The sequence below is a fragment of the Schistocerca gregaria genome, chromosome 11 (assembly GCF_023897955.1).
Source record: "Schistocerca gregaria isolate iqSchGreg1 chromosome 11, iqSchGreg1.2, whole genome shotgun sequence".
Lineage (NCBI taxonomy): Eukaryota > Metazoa > Arthropoda > Insecta > Orthoptera > Acrididae > Schistocerca > Schistocerca gregaria.
Window position 1 is genome coordinate 97,546,461 of NC_064930.1, and position 14,096 is coordinate 97,560,556.

The 14,096-nt window shown below is 41.0% G+C and overlaps 1 protein-coding gene across 1 annotated transcript in view; it reads right to left on the bottom strand.

The window, feature by feature from the left end:
• LOC126295226 (DEAD-box helicase Dbp80-like) overlaps positions 1–14,096 on the bottom strand; it is a 123,734-nt gene that overhangs the window by 59,081 nt on the left and 50,557 nt on the right. Inside the window, exon 5 of the mRNA XM_049987571.1 lies at positions 2,823–2,937. Coding sequence (XP_049843528.1) covers positions 2,823–2,937 — 115 coding nt within the window. The remainder of the gene's footprint in view (positions 1–2,822; positions 2,938–14,096) is intronic.

Consider the following 14,096-nt stretch of genomic DNA (forward strand, 5'->3'; position numbering starts at 1 on the left):
AGCTCTTCCTGGTCTTGACTCACGAGCTGTGAGATGAACTTGGCGGCAACATGACACACTCCGAGATGCTGTGTCAGGATATAATGACACAATCCAACTGAAATGTCACATTCTTCTGCAACCTGTCAGTCAGTCTTCAATTGGCCACGCACAATTTTGTTGATGTTCCTGACATGAGTGTCACTGGTAGGCATCAAAGGGCATCCTGGATGAGGGTCATCTTTAAATTCTGCCTGGCCACCTTTAAATCATGTGATCCATTTGTAACACTGAGTACAGATTAAGCACTCATCACTGTAGGCTTCTTGCATCATTTGGTGTGTGTCTGTAAATGCTTTCTCCAGTTTCAAGTTAAATTTAATGCAGATGTATTGCTCCTCTAACTCTGCCATCTTGAAATTCACAAACTGTGCAACACAATGCTGTACTCAATACAGTAATGAACAATAACTAACATGCAACAATGAAACTTTCACCAGTTACACATTAAACACAGGTGTGAGCAGGAATGCCAAACGAATTCACTTCAACACACCATTGGCACAAAATTACAAATGTTCCGGAACTTTTTCAATAGACCTCGTATACTGAAAATATGACAAATAGCTCTCTTAGTCACATTACAAGGGTATTGCTACACTTTTCAAACTTTCTCATTTTAGATTTCATGACAGAAACTTCATCTTCATTGCACTCTTCAACATCCAACAAGTGTCGGCCATCAACTTTCATTCCACCTTCTCTGGTATCTCTCCTCCATCTCCGCAATGTGCTGGTGAAAGCATTAACCTCATTTTTCAGAAAAATATCAGAAACCTTGTGGGAAGTAGTCAACACATGAGCGTCTGTTGTGGATTCCACACCTGTGACAAACTGGGCTTTTGAAATATCCCCATGTTTTTATTCACCAGTAAAGTTTTTATTAACATACCTGAAGGCAGTCCTTTTGTCTTTTTCTGTATCATCCACTACATTCCCTAATCTATAATCCATCAATTTGTAAATCTGAGACCAATAAAAAATCCAGCTTACAATTTTTTTTTTTTTTACTGATAAAGGGAAATATCACAGAAGCTTTCTTAAAAACAGGATTGATATTGCAGAAGCTCTCTTACAAACCGTGTCATCGAGCCCAACTTGACTAGTAGTGATGGGTGCAATATTTTTTTGTGGTCTACAAGCAATTTGTGCAAGGTATGTTTAGTCATAGGTACAAAATGTCCCAAATTTGGCCAAACTTTACACTCTCAACACTTTTGCTTTGCCCGGCTACCCAAATGACATAAAAATCAAGTCATTTTCATGTAGGCAGCTTACTGTCCTAACAAGTTCCTACAACTAAAAATAAATGTTATTCCATTATGAAAGAAACTGTACATGATAGAAAAAAAACTAAAGTAGGCAGTTAATGACAAACATTTATTTTCAATCAACTGACATTCTGCACACTGGTCTAATAATAATTTTCTTCTTCTTCTTCTTCTTCTTCTTCTTCTTCTTCTTCTTCTAATAATAATAATAATAATAATAATAATAATAATAGGGCCACTCTAAAAGAAATGCAAAACATTTTTCAAAAATTCGACCTTTGTTCTACATCTTTACTATTCCCACTTCTACTAAAATTTATTTCAGACCATTTCCTCAATCACGCTGTCACAGCATTCCGTCAAGATAGCTTCTAAACACGATATTCGTCTGTAGCACTGTGCTGTTATACAGCTCCTGTTCTCTCCAACTGAAACAGCCACAGTCAGTCAGAAGAGGCCAATGATGGTGTACTGGGATGACACCGTCTATCACAGCACAGTAGTTGTTTGGCAAGAAGACTGCTGACAGTGGATGTGCCAATATTCAGGACCTCCTGCACACCAATGGGCCGAGCACAGAGCAGACTTCAGACATGACTCTTTAAGATGAGAAAGTTTTGCAAGAGGTGGGTTCCAAGACTGTTGACAAAGGTCACAAAGACATACAGAAGACAAGGTGCAGCACGCTTTTGAAACATGACGAGAATTCTGAATTTGACTTCCTCGCAATTAATTGTGACAGGAGATGAAATCCGGTTGCCCCACTGCAAACTGGAGATGAAAAGCAATTGGTGGAATGGCATCGTGCAAACTCGCAAAAGAAGAAGAAATTCAAACGAGTGCCTTCAACAGGAAAGGTGGCGGTTACTGTGTATCAATTAGGAAGAACAGTTGCTCGGGCACGTCATGCCGTCATAGCCCTATCAATTCTGATGCATATGTGGCAACCCTTAAAGTAAACACTCTAATGTGTTGCATCTGACATTATCTGAGAAAACACTATCTTTTGCCAGGGCATGATAACACCCAGCCACATTTTGGCCAGAAAACCACCACTGACATTACAAAGCTTGGATGGGCAACACAAACACTGACCCTACATCTGTGATCTGCCACCTCTTTACTAAACTGAAGGAAATCCTACACAGGCCAAGATTTGAAGGTGGTGACTCACTTGGATAGAGTGCTAAAAGATAGCTGAAACAAGACAGTTCTGACTTTTAAGTGCACGTATAGAGGCCTAAGCTCCATGATGGCATATGGCAGCTCAAAGAGTTGGAGATTATGGGGAAAAATAACATTTTGTCTCTGAAGACTGTATCGACATGGAGTAAAAATATGAAATGTATCTCAAATAAATTTGATGTTTAAGAAAACACTGTGAATTTCTTTTCAAGTTTTTCTCATAGTAGTAGTTGTGAGACTGCCGTATAATTCATTTTCAAAAAGTTTTTGTCAGCAACTTTAAGTGACACTGGTGTGACTGCATCAAGCACGTATTTATATACTAACCTTCCTCGCCGCGGACAGCATAGCGCAACTTTATCTCCGGACAGTACTGCGCCATCTTCACAGCCACCTCACCCGTCTGGATTGCCAGTTCATACGTAGGAGAGAGGCACAGCACCTGAAACGCAAATCACGAGGCTGAGCAGCCGGCCTATGTTCTTCCCTGTCACCCTCCTTTCCTTCTCATATGAGGACTCAAAGTAGGGAACCGTACAACGGGGCAGCCGAACTGCTGGCTGCAGGGGCAAGTATAGCAGGCACCCCACCCACATCCTCTGCGAGCTTCCCCCGAGTTGCATTCTCACCGTACACACCAGTCATTTTGAGTCCAAAGCACATGACGATCCAAGTCTGGCACGCTGTGCTGGCCTACACTGCCCTGGCACATGCATATGCAGTGCATTAAGAGGCACTCACATGAAAAATGACAGGATAACTGGAATCAGTAGACAGTACACAACAATAAAAGTGTTATAACCAGAAGCAACAATTCCTTCTTTTAAACACATTTTTAAGGTTGCTATTTCGTACATCAGTGTAATTTTTATAAAATATTACAATGAGATAGCAGCCACACTTCTATCCTTCGGCCTTTGAATATTTACCACTTCAGTTTTTACTACATTAACATTCTAGCATTCCACAACTTTGCATATTAGTTCCAACCTCTTCACCAGTAATACTAACAAGTCAGGACAGGTAGCAATATGCCCAGTGGTTGTTCTGCTTTGTGCTGATGGAAGGAAAGAATAAAGCTTAGTGTTTAACATCCTGTTGACAACAATGCCACTGAAGTGAACATCCACAAATTTGTTCTAAGCAATTTGTGGGAAGTCACAGAGTACCTAATCTGGATGGTCAGATGGGGATTTGAACCGTTATCCTCCTCAGGGTAAGTCCAGCATATTGACTATTGCATTCACTTGTCACAGTCATAGCCATGCATGTTTGGGAGGGGAGAGACGGGGAAGAGGACAGGCAGTGGGGGGGGGGGGGACAGACGGAACAGCATTTACAACACTGGTGAGGGGACTGAACAAGAAACCCCTGCCACCATCTTCATATCCTTCTAGCAAGCCAGCTACTGTGCTTATGAACAGTTTGTCTCCATTTTGCTCTACCTAGATATTCTTCTTGTGTTTATACTAGATCTGTTTTTGGAAAAGGTCTACCTTGAGCAAAACCCAATTTGTATTCCCCAGGCAGGTTTCACTGAAGTTTAACCATCATCAGCGATTTTGTATTATGTTTCTATAAAACAGGAAAAATGTTCTTTAGCACTTTTACACATATAAATTTGAGGTTTTAGGAAAGTATTTACACATTTGATAACCAGACAAATTTTTGTATGTGTACCTTGTTAGCACATGCTGTGGACTTCCAGGATTTTATGTTATTTAATGCAGTTATTTTGTTTCACAGTTTGTCACCAGCAACCATATAGAACTTGATGTAGAATAGTTACTTACTCCAAAATTTTATGGCTGGGGATGTTATGGTTGCATCTACCATTACTAATATTACGTGAAAGAGTGTGTGGGGTGTTGAGTGCCCCCCCCCCCCCCCCCTTCTTCTTCTTCTTCTTCTTCTTCTTCTTCTTCTTCTTCTTCTTCTGTGCAGTTACAACAAACTGATATGAAACAAAACAACTGCATTAAATAATAAAAACCCAGGAAAAGCACAACATGTGGTATACATACAAAACTGTCTTTTTTTTCAAATATGTAAATAGTTCAAAACCTAACATTTGTTTGTGTACAAGTACTAAAGAGCATATTTTCCCGTTTCATGGGAAGACAATAAGAAGCTTACTGATAGTCCTGAAACTTCAGTGAAACGTGTTTGGAAAATAAAAAGACAAAATTATGTTTTGTTCAAAGCAGGCCATCACCAGAAGCAAATCCATTTGTAAGCATACACTGACAGGAGAGCTTCTACCTCAAGATGGGTGGATGGATACCGTTTCTCAGTTTTCTCCTCTAAGCCTCAAATGTTCCTTAATCTGATCAAGCCATCTTTCTCTGTATCACCCTATTGGTCTTTTCTCCTGTCCATTTTATACAGTTATTGTTTCGGCAGGCCGTTATCCTTCACCCCCTTTGCTGTGTACCTCCTACAAAACAGCACCCTGCAAACCTGCAACACTCTTGCATCACACGGATGGCCGCACTTTAACCATCATCTGAAGCAACAGGCACAGATGCCAGCAACCCAAACAATGAATTGCACTCATCCCGCATGTCGCTAAGTGTTCTCAACAATATCAACAACATGCCGATTTGTTGTCGCCAGACTGTCTGTCAGCAAGCACGAGAGTCGTTGAGCCCATTGTCAGTGGAGAATACTTCTATAATCACATTGCTGTGATCACACAATATTTTCCTGTTGCCAGCTGGGTGCAACACTATCATGAGTTCGGTCTTAACTACTACACCAGCTGTATCTGTAGTCCAACAGTCAGAAGTTCACTACAATACACTATGTAATCAAAAGTATTCGGGGATATATGGCTGAAAATGACTTACAACTTTGTGGGGTCCTCCATTGGTAATGTTGGAATTCAATATGGTGTTGGCCCACCCTTAGCCTTGATGACAGCTTTCACTCTCACAGGCATACGTTCAATCAGGTGCTGGAAGGTTTCATGGGAATAGCAGCCCATTCTTCGTGGAGTGCTGCACTGAGGAGAGGTAAGGCCTGGCACGAAGTTTGCATTCCAAAACATCCCAAAGGTGCTCTATACGATTCAGGTCAGGACTCTGTACAGGTCAGTCCATTACAGTGATGTTATTTTTGTGTAACTACTGCACCACAGGCTGTGCATTATGAACAGGTGCTCGGTTGTGTTGAAAGATGTAATCCCCATCCCCAAATTGCTCAACAACAGTGGGAAGCAAGAAGGTGCTTAAAACGTCAATGTAAGCCTGTGCTGTGCGAGTGCCATGCAAAACAACAAGGGGTTCAAGCCCCCTCCACGAAATACATGACGACACCATAACACCTTTGGATTTTACTGTTGGCACTACACACACTGACAGATGACGTTCACCGGGCATTCACCATACCCACATCCTGCTATCGGATCGCCACACTGTGTACCGTGATTCGTCACTCCACACAACGGTTTTCCACTGTTCAATCGTCCAATGGTTACACTCCTATCACCAAGCGAAACATCGTTTGGCATTTACCGGTGTGATTTGTGGCTAATGAGCAGCCGCTCGAGCATGAAATCCAAGTTTTCTCCTTTCCCGCCTAACTGTCATAGTAGCAGCAGCGGATCCTGATGCAGTTTGAAATTCCTGTGTGATGGTCTAGATACATGTCTGCCTATTACACATTACGACCCTCTTCATCAACTGTCAGTGGACTGTCAGTCAACAGACTAGGTCATCCTGCACACTTTTGTGCTGTACGTGTCCCTTCACACTTCCCTATCATATTAGAAGCGGTGGATCTAGGGATGTTCAGGAGTGCGTAAATCTCATGTACAGGTGTATGACAACTGACACCTTTTCACCTGACAACGTTCGAAGTCCGTGAGTTCCGTGGAGCGCCCCATTCTGCTCTCTTACGATGTGTAATGACTACTGAGGTCGCTGATATGGAGTACCTGGCAGTAAGTGGCAGCACAATGCACCGAATACAAAAAAACCTATGTTTCTGGGTGTGTCCGGATACTTTTGATCACATAATGAACCATCGAGAGACAGTCGCTGTGCTGTGTTTATCAGCTTAAGCTTAAGAGTGATTTTATTTAAGACTTCGACCTTATACTGATCATATGATTAACTTCCGAACAGTTGCAACTGGTATCAGCACTTACTTGCTCAAGTTGTCTATTAGTCAATCTAGAATTTAACCTTTTGTTACTCTAAGTCATTGTTTCTTTTCCTTGTAAATAACTTATTTCATGAAGGAACTTTTGTTCATGTTCTTTAATATTCAAATAAAGCCATTCTACACTGTTTACCTGAGTAGCATTCTCAGTCCATCTCAACCAGCACACAACACATCACTCTTCACACGCCCAAACCACTTGAGTTGTGCAGTACTCTGACTCTCTGCCACTGACAGGTCCACTCCTATCTCTCCTACGATGTCCTTATTCCTAATTTTCTCTCTTCTAGTCTTCTGCAAGGCTGATCGCAGAAACTACATTTTGCATGTTCGTAACTTGCTCCAATCCACCTTGTTAATTACACAGCACTCCCAGCTGTTAAGTCATAACCGACAGGAGATATGTTTTAAACACTGTCTGGCTCTCACAAGAACGCCCTTATGACACACAAGGAGATAGGAAATGGTGATCTCCATGATTCAGTCTTTGCTAATGACATAGTTATTTTGGGAGAAACAGAAGTAGATGTACAGGGGGATTAGAAGAAAGGAACTCCTCCATCACACACTACACTCAATATCCCAACACCGTAATGGTCTAATCTACGCTTCTGAAATATTGTACTTCCCAGGCAACTGAAAGCTCCCACACAATCAATACTCTCTCCATATACTATCAGGTTGCCATGGGTAGGTGCTCTGCTCATAACCATTGCTACAGTTTTGCTCTTGATTACTCTCAGCTGTTACTCTCAAACTTTGAGTTCCTTTCTTCTAATCCCCCTGTACAGCTACTTCTGTTTCTCCCAAAATAACTATGTCATTAGCAAAGACAGAATCATGGAGATCACCATTTCCTATTCCACATTTTCCTTTAAAATCACATCCATACATCCCATTGCTTGAATACTGCTCAGCAGTGTGGGCTCCATACCAGGTGGGGTTGACAGAAGAGATAGAGAAGATACAACGGAGAGCAGCGCACTTCGTTACAGAATCATTTAGAAATCGCGAAAGCGTTACAGAGATGATAGATAAACTCCAGTGGAAGACTCTGCAGGAGAGACGCTCAGTAGCTCGGTACGGGCTTTTGTTGAAGTTTCGAGAACATACCTTCACTGAGGAGTCAAGCAGTATATTGCTCCCTCCTACGTATATCTTGCAAAGAGACCATGAGGATAAAATCAGAGAGATTAGAGCCCACACAGAGGCATACTGACACTCTTTCCACGAATAATATGAGACTGGAATAGAAGGGAGAACCGATAGAGGTACTCAAGGTACCCTCCGCCACACACCGTCAGGTGGCTTGTAGAGTATGGATGTAGATGTAATAGAAAATAATGGCACAACTGCACTATTCTGAATGCAACATTTAATACAATTTATTATTGTTTAATTGTCCCATTCTGAAGAATTGCGTGTATCTGGAAAGTCAGTATCTAAGGAGTCAATGACAATGCTTTTGATAAAATTTTCTCTGGTACATTGCTTCAGATGATCATTATCTTGCAAATTTTCAGAATAGCATAAGCATTTAATCCAGACTTTCATAGTGAAGTCAATGGCTTTCTCGAGTAAATTTTGCACATCTTTAATTTTAAATGTGACCTTTCCTTTCACTAGTATCCACACATTTTCTATCTTGTTGTACTGGCAGTGATTAGGGGTTGGCTTCACACCTTTGTAGCCCATTTCTGCTGCTAAGCTGCGAAGTTCAAATTCACTGTAAATATCTTGCTTTCTTATACCAGCTCCAAATTAGTTTTTTCCTTTACCCACTGCACCATTTATTCCTTCTTAGTATTTGAATCATAGAACTTCAACCCACATCCTCCGACTCCCACTGCGTAACTGCTGTTAACAATGCTAATAAATCACGTGGTAAATCCAAAAACCAGTGTTCAAATACATCAGTGGCTGTCTCTTGATGATAACAGAAGGTTATAAATTTAAGCTCTGCGCTTTCGAAAAGCTATACTCTGACAATGAGTCCGTCTCCTTTACCAGTGCACTCTTTCGAATTGTGAATGCCAGGTGTGCTTCCTGGCACAATTCTGAGTGAGCCAGGATTCAGCGAGATGAATAGGACAATTTCCAAACAATGGAAAATCCAGGATGGAACTTAACAATGTTATGAAAAGGATCGCTGCTACTCACCATATAGCAGAGATGCTCACTCACAAACAGGCACAAGAGAAAGAGCTTTTAGAAAGTGAGCTTTTGGTCAACAGAGCCTTTTGTTGCAAATAAACAAAATACACACACTCTGTGTGTGTGTGTGTGTGTGTGTGTGTGTGTGTGTGTATGTGTGTGTGTGTGTGAGTGTGTGTGTGTCCACATGCGGCGCCCGCTTGTTTATTTCTAAGGTCGTGTTGCTCGAAAGTTCACTTTCAGACAGTCTTTTTTTGTTGTGCGCACCTGCAACTCAGCCTCTCCCGCTACAGTGAGTAGCAACTATCCTTTTCATAATATTAGGACAACAGTGTTCTTTTCTGATAATGTGCATCTTTCTCAGCTGCTAGAACACCAGGGATTGCCATCACAATGCACCTTCCATTATTTTGTTTTCCGTACCTGAATGCTACGGATTCCAGAGTACTTTCATTCTACTGGCAACCCCATGTGAAAACAACCTATCATGTAAAATTCTGCCACCTGTGCCTCATGGGATACTCACCACAGGTGTCAAATTCCCATACAATACGACAAACACCACCTTTCTGGAAATCATCCAAATCTAACAGTTCTTCTCTCATTAATATCTTTTAATTGGAGATGGAAACTTCCTTTCTTGTCTACAGGTCTCCATTCCTATGCTTCTCTAGAAAATTGCTGTACTGCTTGGAGTGAAACTCCAAAAACCTTCTATGCAGCAGTCTGCAATGCCAATAAGATTTTCTCACTTCTGGCATTGTCTTTCAACATCATGAAGCACTTTGCCAACAATAACAGTAATACTGTGCAAAGAAAATCACAGCTCTCTTGATAATCTAACACCTGCACATAACAGATACATACAAATGACACTGTGGTAACAGTCTGCACTCAGTGTGGCAGACAACTTGAACTGGTTCAAAATAAATGTTGCATATCGCTGTATCGTCACTACTGGACATCATAGGAAACAAAACATTTTGTTCTGACAGATAGTCAAAAGAATATAAAAATAACAATATTAAGAAAAGGATAGTTGTTACTCGTCACATAGTGGAAACACTCTGTTGCACATAGGCACAACAAAAAGACTGTCACAAAATGAGCTTTCGGTCAACAATGTCTTTATCAAAAATACGCAAAACCTTACAAAAGATTCCACTGCATACAGTACAGTTCCTTCGTACTCTCATGTTGGGTAACATTGTATATCAACCAACGGGCTCTCCTCACAATTGGACACTTTTGAATGCAGTTAAGCATATTTCTTATCAAAATGTGCAGATTAGCCTGTAGGAATTGTCACATTCATCCACAACAGTATGTACAATGTCCTGTAGTGTCTCTCATGACTGACTGATTCTAGGAAGGTGTTCTGTTTCACAAGATTGTGATGATGGGGCATGCACTATCGTCCATATACGTCAATGCCACACCAATGTGTTCCCCAAAAGGAGTCGCAATGCGTGCCATCCTACGATGCATTCCAATGGGGGAGGGGGGGCAGACACGAATGTTAGTACTGTCAGGGTCGAGACTGATACGGATTTCATCAGAAAAGACTGTCGCAACCCAGCGCTGTCTTAGTCCAACACCGAACGAGGTGGTGCAGTGGTTAGCACACTGGACTCGCATTCGGGAGGACGACGGTTCAATCCCGTCTCCGGCCATCCTGATTTAGGTTTTCCGTGATTTCCCTAAATCGTTTCAGGCAAATGCCGGGATGGTTCCTTAGAAAGGGCACGGCCGATTACCTTCCCAATCCTTCCCTAACCCGAGCTTGCGCTCCGTCTCTAATGACCTCGTTGTCGACGGGACGTTAAACACTAACCACCACCACCACCACCACCACCACCACCACCACCACCATCTAGTCTAACAAGAATGGTTTCGTGCCCATTGAAAGGAGCCCCTCTCCAAATTGATTTAGTGGAGGAGCCTTGAGATTTTTTTTTGGCACATGAATTCCTACTCATGGAGCCCATTTCGCACAGTTTTTGTTGATACCTGCAGCCCTTTGGCTGTTCGTAACTGCCATCTTATGATACAGAGCATTGTGCTGAGGCTTTCTGCTTGCTGTTCTATGCAGATATCTGGTTCATATGAACGTAACCACGTCTTCAGAGAGACATTTAGCCGACTGCCAGCAACCAGAAGAAGATACCACAGTTTTGTTCTTACTTCTTGTGACCATTATTAATCTAACCTTAACTTGTGCCAGTAGAACTAGCACTCTGTGTGTTCTGTACAGACTTAATTACGTACATAGATAGTTCACCTATAGGTTTCGATGACGAGTTTTCACGTATCAAAACATGTGACAAATGGCCCTGACTTGATTACATTGACTCAGAAGCTCAAAACTTTTACTGCCAAGCGGACAGCGACCTTAATATTTGGGGGAGGGGAAATCAACTATAACTATGCCAGTTCCTTTTAAAAAAGGTGTCTTAGGAGACAGACAGGCAGCAATGCAATCCTATAAAGTTTCGATTTTGACATGTAAAATATGTTTATATTTTATGCTCAGTCTTCACACTGTATCTCATAAAAACAGGCTGTCCAAAATATTATCAAACAGAAGCAAGCCAATGTACTCTGTAAACGTTAAGTGTAATAATAAAACACTTTCAGTGGAGAGCAAAAAAAGCAATAATTCAATCATCTGACTCAGTGTCTTTATCTGCTAAGGTCTAAAAATTTCATTTTAAGCGATTTTACAGTATTTTTTTAAACTACAAAATATGAGGTGCGATCAAAAGTAATGAGAATTTTTGTTTTTCTTAAGAAATCTTTCTTCATCAACATCAACTTTGTCCCTTTCACAATAATACCCTCCCCACCCCCGATATAATACAATTGTGCCAGCACTTTTTCCAATCCTGGAAGCACTTTGGAACTCATTTTCATTATGGTGTTCAATTCCTCCAGCGATTCTGTTTTTACCACATCAACAGTGTCAAAACAATGGATTTTCATTGTTCTCTTTGGGCTCGGGAATAGAAAGAAGTCACTGGAAGGCCACATTTGGCTAATACGGATAAAATCACAATCAAGTACTGAGGCATTCAGGAGTATTATTGTGATGCAGTTTCCAAAAGTAACTTTGCCACAATTCTTATCATTTTCATCGGATTGCTTCACATAAATTGCACATAACTTCCAGGTAGTATTCCTCATTGACCATATGATTGTAAGGCAAGAATTCACGATGCACTACCCCACTTTAATACGAAAAAACACCGAGAAGAACCTCCACAAGTGATCGACCTTAACAAATTTTTTTGAGTCTTAGTTCTTCAGACAGCTTCTATTGGGGCAACTGAGCCTTGGTTTTGATGTCATACCCGTATACCTATGTGTCATCACCTGTTCTAACCATCAGGAAGTTCTGGATTGTTGTTGACATCATTCAGCAATTCCTGAGCAATGTCTACATGGCATTCTTTTTGGTTGAAATTCAACAATTTCGGAACAAACTTTGCTGCTACTCGATACATGCTCAGAACATCCAAAACAATTGCTTGGCACTAGCCAAAGGATATGCCGACACTATCAGGAACCTCAATGATAGTGATTCGGTGATTTTTCAGAACTATTTTCTTTACTACTTCCACATAGTCACCAATAATTGATTTGCTAGAGCATCCAGGGCAGTCATCATATCCAAAGTTTTCTCATCCCTCTTTGAAACGTTTATACCACTCAACCTTTTGTCTTACTCATAGTAGATTTGATGAAAGCCACAGTGAACAATTCAAATGTGCTGCTGCACTTTATTCCATTTTTCAAGCAAAATTTAATGCAAATTTTTTGATTCGCCTTTCTCGAAAGTAAAAATTCGCTGAGCATTCAAAAAACAAATATCAGCTTTTCAATTGTCAACAATAAACTGAATGTTCAAAACAAATGAAAATGCAACTGTACATCAGGAACTATATATAGAATAAAACACACAAACACACACACAGAGAATTTCGAGCTTTCGCAACCGGCGACTGCTTCGTCAGGAAAGAGGGAAGGAAAAGGAAAGATGAAAGGATGTGGGTTTTAAGGGAGAGGGTAAGGAGTCATTGTCTGCTTGTGTCTATGGATGGATGTGCATGTGTGTGTGTGTGTGTGTGTGTGTGTGTGTGTGTGTGTGTGTGTGTGTGTGTGTGTGTGTGTGTGTGTGTGCACGCGCACAAGTATATACCTATCCTTTTTTCCCCCTAAGGTAAGTCTTTCCGCTCCCGGGATTGGAATGACTCCTTACCCTCTCCCTTAAAACCCACATCCTTTCATCTTTCCTTTTCCTTCCCTCTTTCCTGACGAAGCAGCCGCCGGTTGCGAAAGCTCGAAATTCTGTGTGTGTGTTTGTGTGTTTTATTCATGGTGCCTATCTACCGGCACTTTCCCACTTGGTAAGTCTTGGAATCTTTGTTTTTAATATATTTTTCCCATGTGGAAGTTTCTTTCTATTTTATATATATAAATTGAACATCTGATATATAAAGCCCACAAAATATTGTTTGCATAAGCTTCCAAAGGTACAGTTCAGCTCTTTCAGTATCTCTGAGACACTCTCCCACGGAGAGCAAGAAGGCTGCCCTTCTCTGCATACATTCAATATCCAGTTAGTTCTATTTGGCACAGGTCCCCACATACTTTAGCAACATTCTAGAATTGTCCGTATGAGCGATTTTATGCACCTACTTTGTAGGCTGATTGCACTACCCCAGTATTCTACTAATAAACTGAAGTCTACTACCTGTCTTACCCACAACTTGAGCCTATGAGATCATTCCATTACATAACCCTACAAGTGTTACATCCAGGTATCTGTATGAGTTGGCCGATTCCAACAGTGACTCACTAATATTATAATCATACGATATTATGCTTTTTTTTCCATTTTGCGAAGTACACAGTTTTACACTTCTGAACATTTGAAGTGCGTTGCCAGCCTTCCAGCTGGTTGAAATCTTAAATAAAGATATGAATGAATATTTACGCACCTTCTTTCAACCAGTGCACCATAGATAATTCTATCACTTACTAAAGGTCTGAGATAACTACTTATATCATCTGGAAGGTCATTAAGATATAACATGAACAGCAAGGATCCCAACACACTGAAGTTACTTCTACATCTGACGATGAGTCTCCGTCCAAAGTAACATGTTGTGGCCTCCCTACCAAAGTCCTCAATCCAGTCAAATTTCACTTGATACCTCATATAACTACCTTCGATAATAAGTATACTTTTGTACCGAGTAAAACGCTTTTCGGAAGTCGAGA